At 49.7% G+C, this 15,345-nt stretch overlaps 1 protein-coding gene across 3 annotated transcripts in view; it reads left to right on the top strand.

The window, feature by feature from the left end:
• The window catches only part of ADAMTS2 (ADAM metallopeptidase with thrombospondin type 1 motif 2), a 311,700-nt gene that overhangs the window by 268,681 nt on the left and 27,674 nt on the right, over nucleotides 1–15,345 (top strand). For all 3 annotated transcript variants that reach the window (XM_064279254.1, XM_064279255.1, XM_064279256.1), the window contains exons 11-14: nucleotides 11–156; nucleotides 3,609–3,784; nucleotides 7,598–7,731; nucleotides 14,199–14,322. In XM_064279254.1, coding sequence (XP_064135324.1) covers nucleotides 11–156; nucleotides 3,609–3,784; nucleotides 7,598–7,731; nucleotides 14,199–14,322 — 580 coding nt within the window. The remainder of the gene's footprint in view (nucleotides 1–10; nucleotides 157–3,608; nucleotides 3,785–7,597; nucleotides 7,732–14,198; nucleotides 14,323–15,345) is intronic.

Genomic DNA, 15,345 nt, shown 5'->3' with positions numbered 1-15,345 from the left:
TGTCTTTCAGCACTGCTTTAAAGGACACTGCATCTGGCTAACACCTGACATTCTCAAGCGGGACGGAAACTGGGGCGCCTGGAGTCCGTTTGGCTCCTGTTCACGCACTTGTGGCACAGGTGTGAAGTTCAGGACCCGCCAGTGTGACAACCCACAGTGAGTTGGCCCCACTGTTCCTTTACCCTTCTGAGGTGGCTGGGGCCCCTGGCTAGCCGGCTCTGTTTGTACAGTAGTTCTAGAGAAGGTGCAGGCGCAGGCAGCCCTGGCCACTCCTCACCCCATCTACAGGAAGCTGAGACTCAGAGAAGGAGGTTGCATGCCCCCAGGCCACACAGCCTGTAGGAGGAGCAGAGCTGACCCTGGAGACCTGGAGACCTGGTCTCCTGACCCACAGCCTGCAGCCACTCCCCACCTGGACTGCAGCCCTACTCTAGACTCCAGTGTACTCTGCCCTTCCTAGTCAAGGGTATCAAGGATAGCAGGTGGAACAGAGGGGGAAAAGAGAAGAAGAGGAGGGCTTTTTCGGCCCTCAGAATGCTGGGAGCCTGAGCAGGGGCTGCCACAGCCAAGCAGCAGCTGTCTTCAATCAGGTGAGAGGCAGGGTCAGCAAAACACTACCCATGTCCAGCTGCCCAGGGGAGATACAACCTATAGGACATCCAGTGTAGTGTCCCCGTCAAGAGCAAGGGCTATGGAGCCAGAGTCTGTGGCCTGTGGCACACTGTGTGACCTAGAGCCAGTAGTCACCTCAGGGCCTCCTCGTGGAGTTGTGAGAGCATGTGCAGTCCCCGGAATGGAGACATTAACGCCCTTCTGGCCTTCCATCTGCCTATCCGAGGCCTTATACTGCAGCTGTACGGGCTGCCTGGAGACATGTGGCATTTGTCTCTTTCTGTAGGCTATTAAAAAAGAATTTTTTTTTTAATTTACCTGAAAATGTTAAATATCTGGAGATATGAACATTTAAAAAACAGTAACAGGTTTCCAGCTTCTACACTGGGTGCCATAGCAATGCTGGGCTCAAATACAGGCTGGTGGGCAGTGAGCTCAGGCTGCCCGCTCCATGGGCCCCACCCGGCCTACTTCTCTCACCTCCTTCACCCACTCAAACCCTTCTGCATACTTGGGTTGGGGCCATAACCCCTAAGCATCAGTCCCAGACTTGTTACCTTTCCATGGCCCTGGCCATGGCCTCAGCAGGGCTCCAGGTTCTGAGAAATTGTATGAGATTTTGTGCGTGAGCATTTTTCTGGGGGAGCAGGTCTCTAGCTTCACATCAACTTCTCAGAGGAGCCTGTGACCCTCAAAGTTTGACTCCACAGGTCTCAGGGTAAGTCCAGACTGCCTGGCTGGGCTTCCAGAGTTCACTGTGCTTCGGCCTATGCAGCAGTTTCCATGTTCTGTTCAGTCTGGCCAGACCCTGAACTGACCACTGGGGCCAGAGACCATCAGCAGAAGCAGGGAAGGGAGGATCAAGTGAGTCCATGTGGGTAGGCCAGGCGGAGGGTGAGAGTTCAGGGAGGGGCCCAGGACCGGGATCCAGGGAGTAAGAGCCCACACCCCGGGGGCACCTTGCCTGGAGCCCCCGAGCCCAGCTTTTGAGTGAGCCTTCTCCTCCCCTCCTTCTGCCTGGAATCTCCAGGCTGCCATCCTGGCCAGGAGCAGATGTAGCAAGGGGCTCAGGGGCTCTCCACCCCCTCCTCAGCCCCCCCCCCGAGGGCTTTAACGCATGTCTCAAAATGAGTCAGAGGAAGAGGGGAGACAGCATTGCAGGAGACTACTGGGTCCTGGGCAAGGACCACATTGTCCTGTCTCCACAGCACATGCCTGGCGTGCAGCAGGTGCTCCATAAATGCTACTAGTGTCTGCTGCCCCCTCATATGTGAATGGAGTAACAGGCCCAGGGTGCAGTCGGGAGAGCAGATCTGACCTCACCCCTGGGGTCCACCTGTGCCTGACTCAGGGCTGGCCACAACTGGGTTCTGAGGGTACAGAGGACTCACTCCCAGGCCTGGCCCTGGAGGAGCGCATGTGCTCTCTCTTACGCTCCCCACTTGCACCCCCTGTGATCCAGCTCTCCCTGGTGGTGGCAGCAAGGGACAGGGAGAAGAGCAGTGGGGGCAATCCTCCCCCAACTGCCTGGAGCCCCATCAGTCACAAAACACCCAGCCCACACCCAGTCCTGGAACTTCCTCCATGCACCCATGGCCATCAGACAACATGGGTGTGCAATACAGAAGAAGGTGCTTGCTGCTGGCCCTCTGTTCCATCAGATTGAATTCCGCCTGTGTTCTTAGCCCTCCCCACTCTTGTGATTGCAAAATTGAAAGCAAACTACAGTCTACAGCTTCTTCACCTGCTCTTCCTACCACATTTCCTCTGAATTCTACTGCTAACATTCTATTTCAGTCAAAACACGGATTTCCATCCGAATTAATATGGCTTCTGTCTGGGCAGCCTGGCCCCTCCCATGATTTCCAGAATAGCTACTGCACCCAGGGAACACAAGTCACCACTTCGGGGCTCCTGAGCAGGGACACCCACGGTCTCCTGGCTCCTCCTGCACCCAGGCCTGCACCCTCCTTCCAATGCCACCCTTGGTGGTGTTGTTGCTGGTTCTCTGGCCCCATCAGTCAGCAGGCTGTAAATCACAACACAGTCATTTCTTTCATTCTCGCCTTCAAACATGAAGGCCTTTTGATTCTTTCTCAGCAAAATTTTTTGCATCATTCTTTCCACTGTCTGCCCTTGAGAGCCTAATACCATGCAAGGGGCCTTATGGAAGTAAGCTCCTTTATTGCTGCCTCTCCCATGCAGTAGCTGTTGCCACGCTTGCTGTGACAGAGTGAGACTTTTGCCTGAGTCTCAGGTGCCAATCCTGGGGACAGGATGGAGGCTTGGGTTCTGCGTGTCTTGCGTGCCCAGGTCTCCTGGCTACTCCCAAAGCTGCCCTGCCTGCCAGGGGCGTCCTGCCCACCAGAGGGATCCTGCCAACCCAGAGCTGGGGGAAGGGAGGCTTTTTCTTTTTCTGTAGGGCAGTGCTTTGTGGGTTGGCACTGTTCTCACTGAAGTGAGGGAATCACAGAAACGCCTCCCACATCTCCCTGAGATGGGGAGAAAACCAGCATGAAGGTAGCATACACTATGTGCCCAGCTCTGGCTCAGGCCGAATGCACACAGGACCCCACTATCTCAGAAGGGCTTCTGAGTTCCCCTTGTGTGTCAGTGCCACAAACCTGATGGTCAGCGAGCCTCACCTAGCCCCTGCCGTTCTGGGCCCATGGCCTGTGAGTAAGGCAGAACCCAAATACCCAGTCATACAGGCCATTGTTCAATAACAATCACAGTGATTTGATGGTGCTGGCAGTGTGCACAGGGAGCCCGTGAGGGAGAGGTGCAGCCTGTCCCATCCCAGGGCCTGAGGCCTGAAGCCTGGAGAGTTGCCTGGTTCCTGTGACAGGGACAGGGCAGGGCTGGGTCACCTCCCTCAGCAGAGCTGCCCCCCACCCCCCAAGCCTGTTATGCAAGGATCCCACAAGTGCTCAGCGGCCCTGAGCACTAGGCTCTGTTTTGTGGCACCAAGCTCAAGGCCTCTGCTTTCTCTCCAGCCCAGCCAATGGGGGCCGCACCTGCTCAGGCCTTGGCTACGATTTCCAGCTCTGCAACCCCCAGGACTGCCCTGACTCCCTGGCTGATTTCCGTGAGGAGCAGTGCCGCCAGTGGGACCTGTACTTCGAGTATGGTGATGCCCAGCACCACTGGCTGCCCCATGAGCATCGGGAGGGTGAGCCTCTGGGGGGCAGTGGGCACCCAGGAGACAGGCCTGGGCAGGCAAGCAGGGGTGGACACCAGTGTTCTGTGCCCTGGATTCTGCTTGGGGCAAGGGTGTGGGCAACACCTGGGCTGACAGCAGAGACCAACCTGGCCAGTGTGGGTGCTGGGGTCTACTCTCGGGGCTGGGGTCAAGACTCAGGTGAGGCTGCAGTCCCAGAGGAGCCAGAACACTGGGCTTGGACAATGATGCTGGGCTGGGGAGCCAGGCAAAAGGCTTAGTGGGTGCTTGGCTCCCACAGTCACCATCTGGTGAATGAGGCCAGAGTTGCACAGTTAGACGGGCTCCAGGGATGGGGGTGAGGGCAGAGCTGAAGGCAGCCAGACCCCTGACAAGGAACCAGGTTACCTCTGCACTTCTCATCTTTTAGTCAGGAATCTCAGTGGCAAGTGTCAGAAAGCAGAACTCAAGCAGGTTTAAGCATTAAAAGGCATTTATTGGTTCACGGAACTGGGAAGTCTGGCAGCTTCAGGCATGGCTAGACCAAGGTACTTGTGATAGTTCCAGGGCTTCATTCTACTTCTCTCAGCTTTGGTTTCCTCAGTGTTGGCCTGTCTCCCTCTGTATGAGGCAGGAATGGCCTCAGCAACTGGCACCTCATACCCTATGAGCTCAGAAACCTCAGATGAAAGAAACCTTCCCTGTCCTGGCGCTTTCAGCCACAATGGAGCCCACGTCTTCCTAGACTGAGCCACTATGGCCAGGGGTGGGGCACACCCTCTCTTGAAGCTGGAGGGTGGGGTTTGAGTCTTGCAGAAGGGGTGAGAGGAGTGGTTTCTCAAAGGACAACTGGGGTGCTATGACCAGACTGGGGTGGGGGGTAGGATGCTCATCCACAGCTCCTGTGTGCTGAAGTCTATCCCTGGTTCCCAGTATTTCATACGGACAGGCCTCACAGCACCCATACCACAGAGGTTGCTGAGCCAGCTTTACAAAGGTGCCCAGACTCTCCCCCTATGGACACCAAGTTAATCCAAGGAGCAGGGCCATGGGCCTTCAGCAAAGCTGACCACATGGGAGGACAAGCCTGGGCATCTTTCTGCTCACCTGGCCCTTGGGGAGGTGGAGGGGCTGGACTTTCAGAACTTGGAGCCCCAGCATCTCCCCAAGGCCCTGAGGAGGGAGGGGGGTCTCAATGGAGCATAGGGAAAGGGAAAAACAATACCAGTTCATGCTGGCCAAGTACCTACTATGTCCCAGACATGGCTTTAAGTGCTTTATGTGTATTGACGCTCAGGAACCATAGGAGGTAGGTAAGACCCTTATTTATGGATGGGGAAATCGAGGCACAGATACGTTAACTATGTGCCCAAGATGACTTGTGTTGGAGTCACTAGAGGTGGCCATGCCCTGGGCCATCACTGACTCAGTGGACAGAGCTAGGAAACACATGTGCCTTAGTTTGCAAATGCAGCTGTAACCAAGATACATTAGTGAGTGGCTTTAAAGAACAGAAATATATTTTCTCACAGTTCCAGAGGCTGGAAGTCCAAATCAGGGTCTCAGCCACGTCTATTCCTTCCTTGTCCATAGTCCTGGCTATTCCTTGGTTCCTTGGCTTGTAGACAATCCTCACGTGGTGTCTGTCTTTTCCCGTGTGTGTGCGTGTGTGCATGTGCGTGTATGTCTGTGTGTGTCTGTGTTTGTCTCAGGTCTGCTCTTTTTATAACTCAAAAGTGATTAAGTTTAGAACCCACCTACTTGGACATGACCAAATTAATGTTAACAAAGAAACCCCTGATTCCAAACAGGATCCTATTTATAGGTATATGGGCCAGGATTTCAATACATATTTTGGGGGGACACAATTAAATCCATAACAGCACATATGTATACAAGCCCACACACTCACACCATCTCTATTTCTGAGTTTCTCTCTCAGCATACGTATTAAAAGCTACACGTTTATACTGATCCCTCTGATTCTAGTCCATCATCACAGGGTTCATTTTCACCCCCCCGATTTCCTTATTTGTAACCTCTTTCTCAGAATCTATAATGCAGTTGCTTATTAGTTCAATTCCAGTGGACCTATAAAGTGGTTTCAGAATCTCGAACGAATTCCACCATGAGAAACACCTTTATGAACTAGGTCACAACAATTATGTACAGTTCTTATTGTCTTTGCCCAAGAGTCTTCAGTCAAGATAGTTTTCCAAGGTTACTTTGGTTAATTCTTGTCTTCCCCACCTCCTTCAGTGTGGCTATGCTAGGCATTTGCAGTAGATTCATCTGTTGATGTTAGTCCGTTTTGGGCCTCCTTCTCTCTGACTCAGGGAGAAAGATGTGGCACTCTCCTTCTGTAAAGGAGCTCTGGTGGTGCAATGGTTAAGAGCTACGGCTGCTAACCAAAAGGCTGACAGTTCGAATCCACCAGCCGCTCCTCAGAAACCCTATGGAGGAGCTCTACACTGTCCTGTAGGGTTGCTATGAGTCAGAAACACCTCAACAGCAACTGGCTTTCTTTTTCTTTTTAGTTTTTTTCCCTCACTCACGGTGGAATTATAAAACATAACTTTGGTTCCTCTCAGGGATTCGGGCTGGAGAGGGTGGCTGGGGCATGAGCCTCTCTACCACCTTAAACCATCACTCCATTTGTTAGCTCTTCTAGAAGCAATAGTGAGCGGTGCCAGTCCTGCCCCTACACCAGTGCAGGGATGGGGGCTGAGCACAGCAGGTGGGGTGACTCCCTGGCTGTCTTCTCCTGGTACTGCCACCACAAATTGCCAGAATAACAGAAATTTGTTCTCTCTGTTCTGGAGGCTAGAAATCCAGAAGCAAGCAATCAGCCAGGCCATGCTCTTTCTGAACACTGTAGGGGAGGATCCTTCCCTGCCTCTTCCAATTTCTGCCTCTGTCTTCACATGACCTTCTTGTCATCTGTCTCTCTGTGTGTTCTTTCTTCTTCTTATAAATACACCAGTCATTGGTTTTAGGGCTTCCCCAATATTAATTAATTGCATTGGGAAGGACCCTATTTCCAAATTAGACCACTATCTGAGGTCTCAGGTGGACATGAATTTTGGGAGGGATACTATTCAACACATGATACCCCTCTTGGAGGCTGTGGTCTGGCAGGAAAGGTAGATGGACATCAAATAATAACTAGTAACTTATTTACCTCTGAGATAATGCTAAGGAGGAAAGGGGCAGGAATCTATGGCTGAATCAAGGAGGCTTAGAGGCTTCAGAGAAAGCTGACTGTGAAAAGGTTCTTCAGGTCAAGACCAGGCAAACAGCAATTTACTTCTCCACAGACAGTGTCAGGAGTTTCTGGACAGGGTCTCAGGAATCAGACAACTAAAAACAACCTGACTCACTTATGGGGAAAAAAAAAAGTTGCCACTGATGTCAGTTCCAACTCATCGCCACCCCGTGTGTGTCAGAGAACTGTAATCCATAGACTTTTCAATGGCTGATTTTTTGGAAGCAGGTCACCAGACCTCTCTTTGACTCACCTTTGGGTGGGTTGGAACCACCAACCTTGCAGTTGGCAAATATTTGCACCATCCAAGGACTCCAACTTGCGGAAATTTTCCTAAATCCAATACCACCAGGGTCACAGGCTCAGAAACACCAGGGGATTGGAGTCATCTGCCCCCTTTCACTTTCTCTCCCAACCCAGGGGGGCAGGCAGCCTGGGGACGGGCAGGTGAATCAAGCAGGCCCAGTGGGAGACAAAACTGGTGGTTCTCTCTGGCAAAAAAAAAAAAGCCCTGGGGGATGGCACAGTCAGGCTCCACCACACCTGCTATTTCTCCCCAGCCAAGGAGCGCTGCCATCTATACTGCGAGTCCAGGGAGACTGGGGAGGTGGTGTCCATGAAGCGCATGGTGCACGACGGGACACGCTGCTCCTACAAGGATGCCTTCAGCCTCTGTGTGCGTGGGGACTGCAAGGTAAGTGTGGGCGGTGAGGCACAGCATCTTGGGGTCTAGTGTAATCGCCTCCCCTTCTTGGGGTGTTTGGGAAGATTCACTGAGGTTAAGCATGCAAATTATGGGAACAGCACCTGGTGCAGAGCAGTCTACCAGCAAATATGGAATGACCCCCTCCCCATGCCAGGGACTCTGCAACTCGAGTGAGCCTACGAGTCTCACCTGGGGAGCAGGGCTCCACCTCAGAGATTCTGATTCCATGATCTGTGGCATAGCAAGAGATTTGACAAGCTCCCCAGGTGATGATGATGCTATGGTCCATAGTTGACCCCTTAAGGTGACACATTGCCGCATCCCTGCACTCTACTGGGTCCTGGACTTTGTGCTCTTGGATAGAGGTAGCCATCAGAAAAATGCCCAGATGGAGTGTGTTGGTTGGCCCTTGGTAGAAATGCCTTCCTGGGTTGTCCTTTATTATTATGTCCTTGACATCTACCTTAGGTGGCCACAGGCCACAAGAAACACCTATGGGGTAGCCTTGGCATATAGTAGCATCATGAGTACAGCCTTGAACTGGCATATTCCTTTAGAAACAACAGGAAGCCTTCACTAGGTTGTACATAGACAGGACTGACTGTGGCTGCCACAGAGGGCCAATGCGTCTGACCATCCTGAGGAATGACAGTGTCCTCAGGAAGGTCTAACAGAGCCTGGCAGAATTCCACAAGCACCTGGGTGTGGAGAGGATAGCTGGAAGCAAGGGGAGGTGGACTTGGACAGCCAGGGGTCTACTTCCAGGCTTCCCTCCACTTGGGTTGTCTGAGAAGGACCCCAACAAACTTTGAAGGAGCTCCCCCAAGATGCTACAGCACCAGAAGCCTAGGGGGTGGAGGCCAAGCCACACAGCTGGCTCAGAGGGGACAGAACAAAATATTCACAAATGGGTGTCAGGATAGCAAAGGACAGGCAGCAAGCACAAGAAAGACTGTAATTAGATTTTCTAATAATTAGTAGAATTAGATTTAGATGACAGAAGTGAGTATGGTTGCAAACATACCAGGAGGAAGTAAGAGCACTAATTGGCCATCTTTGTGGGAAGGGATATAACTTCATTCTTGACATGGACAATGAAAGAGCAACAGATTGACTAGTTTATTAATTAATAGTATTTTCAAATGGATGAAATCAGAAAAGTTTGAATGGAGAATATATATACATATTTTTACATATATATTACATATTGCAAAAGATAGAAAAAATGAGACAGAAAGGAAAGATTGAAAATACACACAAAAAGGACAAAAGAAAGATTAAATATACTATAACAATACGTACAAGTGTGAAATTCTTAATACTAGGTCAAAAATAATACCCAATGGATGCTGTCAGTTACAGAATATCAAAACACAATGACTCAGGAAGGTTAAAAGTGGAATGACAGCAAGAGATACACGAGATGAACAAAGACACACACATATGGACCAGGGAATCAAATAGAATCAAAGCTTTAAACAAGGCTCACCTTTTATAATAGTTTTAGATAACATATTTTGGTGGCATGTTTTTGCTGTATCAAGGTAGCAGATCGTACTCTTTGTTAAAGAGATAGCAAAAACATGCCACCAAAATATGTTATCTAAAACTATTATAAAAAAGGGAAAATTTGAAATAAACTAGCATGTTTCCTGATTCTAATCTAATCAATAGGATTTTATAACATAGGAATGGAAAGAAGCACCTCATTAAATATGCTCCCTCTCCCCAAAAGCAAAAGGTCATTAAAAAGACAGGAAAGAAAGAAAAGACTAAAGTGGATGTCAGAAGAGACTCTGAAACTTGCTCTTGAGTAACTAAAAGAGCAAGCTAAAGCAAATGGAAGGAACGATAAAGTAAAAGCTGAACAAGAGATTTCAAAGGGCAGCTCAAGAAGATAAAGTATCATAGTGAAATGTGCAAAGACCTGGAGTTAGAAAACCAAAAGGGGAGAACATGCTCGGCATTTCTCAAGCTGAAAGAACTGAAGAAAAAATTTAATCCTCTAGTTGCAATATTGGCGGGTTCTATGGGGAAAATATTGAACAATCCAGGAAGCATTAAAAGAAAATAGAAGGAATACCCAGAGTCACTGTACCAAAAAGAATTGGTCAGTGTTCAACCGTTTCAGGTGGTAGCATATATGATCAAGAACTGATGGTACTAAAGGAAGAAGTCCAAACTGCACTGAAGGCATTGGTGAAAAACAAGGCTCCAGGAATTGGCGAAATACTAATTTGAGATGTCTCAACAAACGGATGAAACGGTAGATGCTGTCACTCATCTATGCCAAGAAATTTGGAAGACAGCTGGCTACCTGGCCAACTGACTGGAAGACATTCATATTTTGTGCCCATTCCAAAGAAAGGTGATCCAAAAGAATGCACAAAGTATTGAGCAGTATCATTAATATCATACCCAAGTAAAATTTTGTTGAAGATCATTCAAGAAGAGTTGTAGCACACATTGATAGGAAATTGCCAGAAATTCAAGCTGGATTCAGAAGAGGACGTGGAATGAGGGATATCACTGCTGATATCTGATGAATCTTGGCTAAAAGCAGAGAGTACCAGAAAGCTGTGTACCTGTGTTTTATTGACTATACAAAGGCATTTGACTGTGTGGATCATAACAAACTAAGGATAACATTTCAGAGGGTGCGCACTTAATTGTGCTCATGAGGAAGCTGTACATGGACCAAGAGGCAGTTATTCTAACAGAACAAGAGGGTACTGTGTGGTTTAAATTCAGAAAAGGTTGCATCCGTTCACCATACTTATAGAATCTGTATGCTAAGCAAATAATCCTAGAAACCAGACAATACGAAGAAGAATGTGGCATAAGGATTGGAGGAAGACTCATTAACAACCTGTGATATGCAAATGACACAACCTTGCTTGCTGAAAGCGAAGAGGACTTGATGCACTTACTGATGAAGATCAAAGTCTACAGCCTTCAGTATGGATTACACTTCAACATAGAGAAAGCAAAAATCCTAACAACTGGACTAATAAGCAACATCATGAAAAACAGAGAAAATATGGAAGTTGTAAAGGATTTTATTTTTCTTGGATCCACAATCAATGCCTGTGGAAGCGGCAATCAGGAAATCAAATGACATATTGCATTAGGTAAATCTGCTGCAAAAGACCTCTATAAAGTGTTAAAAAAGCAAAGATGTCACTTTGAGGACTAAGGATATGCATGCAAAAGCTGGACAACGAATAAGGAAGAATGAAGCAGAATTGATGCCTTTGAAATATGGTGTTGGCAAAGAATATTGGACGTTCTGTGGACTGCCAGAAGAATGAACAAGTCTGTCTTTGAAGAAGTATAGCCAAAATGCTTCTTAAAAGCGAGGATGGTGAGACTTCTCACATACTTGGGACATGTTATCAGGAGGTACCAGTCACTGGAGAAGGCTATCATGCTTGGTAGGGGGTCAGTAAAAAAGAGGAAGACCCTCAACAAGATGGATTGACACAGTGGCTTCAACAATGGGCTCAAACATAGCAATGATTGTCAGGATGGTGCAGAACTGGGCAGTGTTTTGTTCTGTTTTACATAGTGTCGCTATGAGTCAGAACCAACTGGACAGCACCTAACAACAGCCTCTCCCCGTGATGACATTCACCCCAGGATTGCTACCAACTCCTTCCCCTTGGCTTGCACTGATGTGAAATCTAACCTGTCAGCTCCTCTGGCCATTGGCTATAGCTGGCAGCAGCCATGCAGAGCCATGGGGGACCCGTGGCATCCCAACCTGAGCTGTCACCTGGACTCCTTTAGCCCCTTTAGGATCTAAGGTGACATTTCAGGCCAGTCTAAGAACCTGGGCTTCATTGGTCTTTTCTATTTGATTAGAGTCTTAGTATCACCACCACCACCTCCACTCACCACCCCCTGCCCCGAATGCAGCTCCACAATGCTAGGCATTAAACAGCTTCTCCTGAAGGCCAATAGACAGTAGATGCTGTCCAAAGATAGATAGTCACCAAGCCAGGGGTGGTGCTTGCCTGGGCCTGGTTCACAGCACCTCAAGTTCCCAGACAAAAACACTCCTCTAGGTGGCAGGCAAAGCCAGGCAAGGCCCTCTTGACTGATAATCAAATACACCCTGATTTCAGAAAAAATAAAAGGTAAAAAAAAAGAGGTGTCTTAGAATAAAGGAAAAATGATAGCAGGCCATTTTGATATCTTTCAAAGTTTGACAAACCAAGTAGCTAATTTATTCTGTTTTCCTTTTGCCTAGCTTCTATGAAGCCCAGAACAAAATCTTCCTTAGAGCAACTGTTGAACAAAATCTTCCTTAGAGCAACTGTTTTAAAATTTAGCGTGTTGCTTCATTGTTTCTCTGTCCAGATTTTGCAATCCGTTGAATTTCCATTCAATATGTCTTTGGTTGTAAACTGGCTCCAACCCTTTTTATAAGGAGCGTATGAATCAGTGCAGAACTCCTAAATCCGAGTTGATACTCAGCCGAATCCAGTGATCTCATCTGAGCTGGCCTCCGTCAAGTCCACCTCAGGGTCCAGGGGCACATCTTCCCCTCACTGCCCCTGTGTGCCCAGCGTGCACAGCCTGATGCCCTAGCCACTGAGACTTCTCCCTCCTCCAGTTTGCTCTGCAGGCAGGCAGGCAGAGAAGATATTGGAAACCTTCTCACTAACCTCCCCCCCAGGTTAGAAGCAGGAGCAGAGGCAATCTTCCCCTGCCTCCAGGGGAGTCTAGAGGGGAGGGTACCACCCTAAGAAAGGGATTCTCCCCTCTCCCCGTCCTCCTCCTCCTCCTTATTCTTCTCTTCCTCCTCCTTTTCTTCTTCCTCTTCCTGTTCCTCATGTTTCTCGTCTTCCTCCCACTTTCCCTCTTCCTCCTCATCTGCCCCCTCCTCCTCCTTCTCTTCCCCTCCTCCCTTTCCTCCTCCCCTTTCTCCTTCTCAGCATCCCATTTACTGAGGGCTTTCTCTGTGCCCAGCTATGTATGAATGTTTTACAGGGATCACCTCATGGCACCTTTCCTGCAAGCCCACCCATGTCACAAATGTGGAGACAGACTAAGACAGTTTGCATAATGTGCCCTGAGGCTACACAGCCCAGAAGTGGTATGTCTGTACTTTTAGCTCAGGTTTCTGTGCCTTGGAAGACTAACTCTTTTTTCCCTGTCAGTCAAGTTGCCTATTGGGTCGCTATGAGTCGGAAGTGACTCGATGGCAATTTTTGTTTTTTAATCATATTGCTGCCCTTTGTTAAAATTTTTTTCATCTGGAATCATTAAAATAAAAATGAACGTGATCGTTTTATTGATTGTTTTGCACCTTACTCGCTTCCAAAAATGATTCCAAAGGCTTATGATAAAATACTAGGCCCATGAAACCAAAAATCATTAATTTTTACCCATGCATTAAAAAATTAACCATTGCTCTATAACTCTTTATTGTCAAGAGCCTCTCCCCTCAAAGGTCATTGGAAGACAAAAGTCAAAAATCAAAGAGCAAAAGAAGAGGAAGCAGCCTCTCCAGAGGTGGTAGTGGAAGAAATCTGGAGGGGAGAATTGGCTCTGAGCTTCCTGGCAGCCAGGGCGAAGAGGGAAACTCATGATGTTGTTGAACACTTGGGGTGAGCGGAGGACACAGACTAGACTAGAGGAGAGGCAGTCCCTCCCAGCTGCACTCTGAGAGGGTTTGGTGGGGTCACCACCTGCCATCAGAGTGCAGGATGGCTCCCTACAGACCATCCATGGCCAGGGAATGGATGCTGCCGGGCCACAGAGGTGAAAGACTCTGGATGTGCTACTGTTCTCCCAAGGGTCCTAGACACAGGCATGTCACGGCTAACTCAGTGCCTTGGTTCTTGGTCTCCAAAATGCTTTCAGCTACTGGAGTGGGAGTGTTGAGATGATGGCCTGAGAGAAGGGAGGCAAACATGTTTCCACCAAGTCTTGCTGCCTCCTTCCCAGACAGCTTCAGGCACACTACGGGGGACGTTGTTTTCCTCGGGCATAATGTGAGGCCTCGGTTTTGGAGGGGGCCTTGCAGGGGCTACTTCTGGAGGGTGAGCTGTGGGGCACCCCAGGGAAACAGCAGTGTGGGGAACCGGGCCGGGTCTTTGATTTACAGCAGTAAGGATGGAAAGGACCTGAGAGACCTGCTAAGCTGAGCCGGGCAAGCTCAGAATGAGACCCTATTCAGGCTGCACAGAGCCCTCTGATGGCCATACCATCTGGATGGGTGGACTGAGGCTGGGCCAAGGGTAGTGCCTGTGGTCACAGGGCTCTCTGTCTTGCTCCCACCCCCAGCCTCCTCCCACCATATCGTGAACTGCTGAGAAGGAAGTGCAGACCTCGGGGCTGCAGGAAGGAACAGGTGCCACCCATTTTGGGAGATCCTGGGGTCATGGCCAGGCCAGGGCCAGAGTAAGGGTGGGGTCTCAAGTTTTCCCTGTGTCCCCCTCCTGCAGAAGGTGGGCTGTGATGGGGTGATTGGCTCCAGCAAGCAGGAGGACAAGTGCGGTGTGTGTGGAGGAGACAACAGCCACTGCAAAGTGATCAAGGGGACATTCACACGCTCGCCCAAGAAGCAAGGTGAGCCATGCCCCTCCACCTGGCACTGAGTACCTCCAGTGCCTGTGCACAGGATGGGCCTCTGTCAGCATGCAGGTTCATAACTGCTCTGGGTGAAGGTCTAGGAGAGGTGTGGAGGGAGACTCCTCAGTCAGGGATAACTACAGCCAGGCTCCTAGGTAGACAGGGAGCAGGGAGTAAGGCAGAAAATCCTGGGCTATAAGGTGCAGGGTTGGGTCTTAGATGTCTTTATTTGAGGGCTGGGGTCTGCACAGGATTCTTCCTCCCCAGCCCTCCAGAGCTGCCTGACCCGACCTGTCTCTATTGCTCGCTCCTTCTCTGGTTCTGCCCCTAGCTGGCTGTCAGCAGGACTCCTCTGAGCTGGTCAGCATAGCCTTCAGCCTCCAGGCCAGTAGAACTGTCCCATCTGAGCCACAGAACAGGGCTGGGGAAGCTGGAGTCTCTGCAAAGGTAGATTCTGGGAAAACAGCCCTCTGGTGAGCCTCATTCCTGACCCCAGCCTCTCCCTCACCTTCAGTCCCCTGGCTGAGGCTACAGTAGCCAACTGCACCCCTTTGGGCCTCCATCAGTCAGCCTCTGAAGTGGGGAAAAGCAACTTTGGTTCAAAGCCCATACCACGGAAGGCCCTTGAAATCAAGTGTTGGGGCTGCCACCTCCATGGCACCTTTAATCTACAGATTGAGGGGCTGAGGCCAGAAAGGCTGAGTAATTTGCTGAGGGTCTACCTCTTAGACATGAGCCTCTTAGATTCATGCTCCACTAGGATTCCCAGGCATCCTGCAGGAATCCCACCATGCTTTCTATGAGGCAGCTGAAGGGATATCTGAGTTGTGATTCTGAAGCTGATCAAAAGAGGTAGGAGAGGATGCACTGCCTGCTGGGCTGTGGCCCCAGATGACACACAGTAGCTTCCTGCTGGCCCCTCTCTGGTTGGTTTCTTCAAATCCCAGAAATACCAGGGCCTTGGGAGAGCCTTTGAGGAGCTGGACCCTCCTTACCTTGTCCGAATTCAAGTGGGACTCT

Source organism: Loxodonta africana, chromosome 2, assembly GCF_030014295.1.
Source record: "Loxodonta africana isolate mLoxAfr1 chromosome 2, mLoxAfr1.hap2, whole genome shotgun sequence".
In the NCBI taxonomy this organism is placed as follows: Eukaryota; Metazoa; Chordata; class Mammalia; order Proboscidea; family Elephantidae; genus Loxodonta; species Loxodonta africana.
The sequence above is the reverse complement of the archived record's forward strand: the minus strand, read 5'-3'. Positions and strand labels throughout refer to the sequence as shown.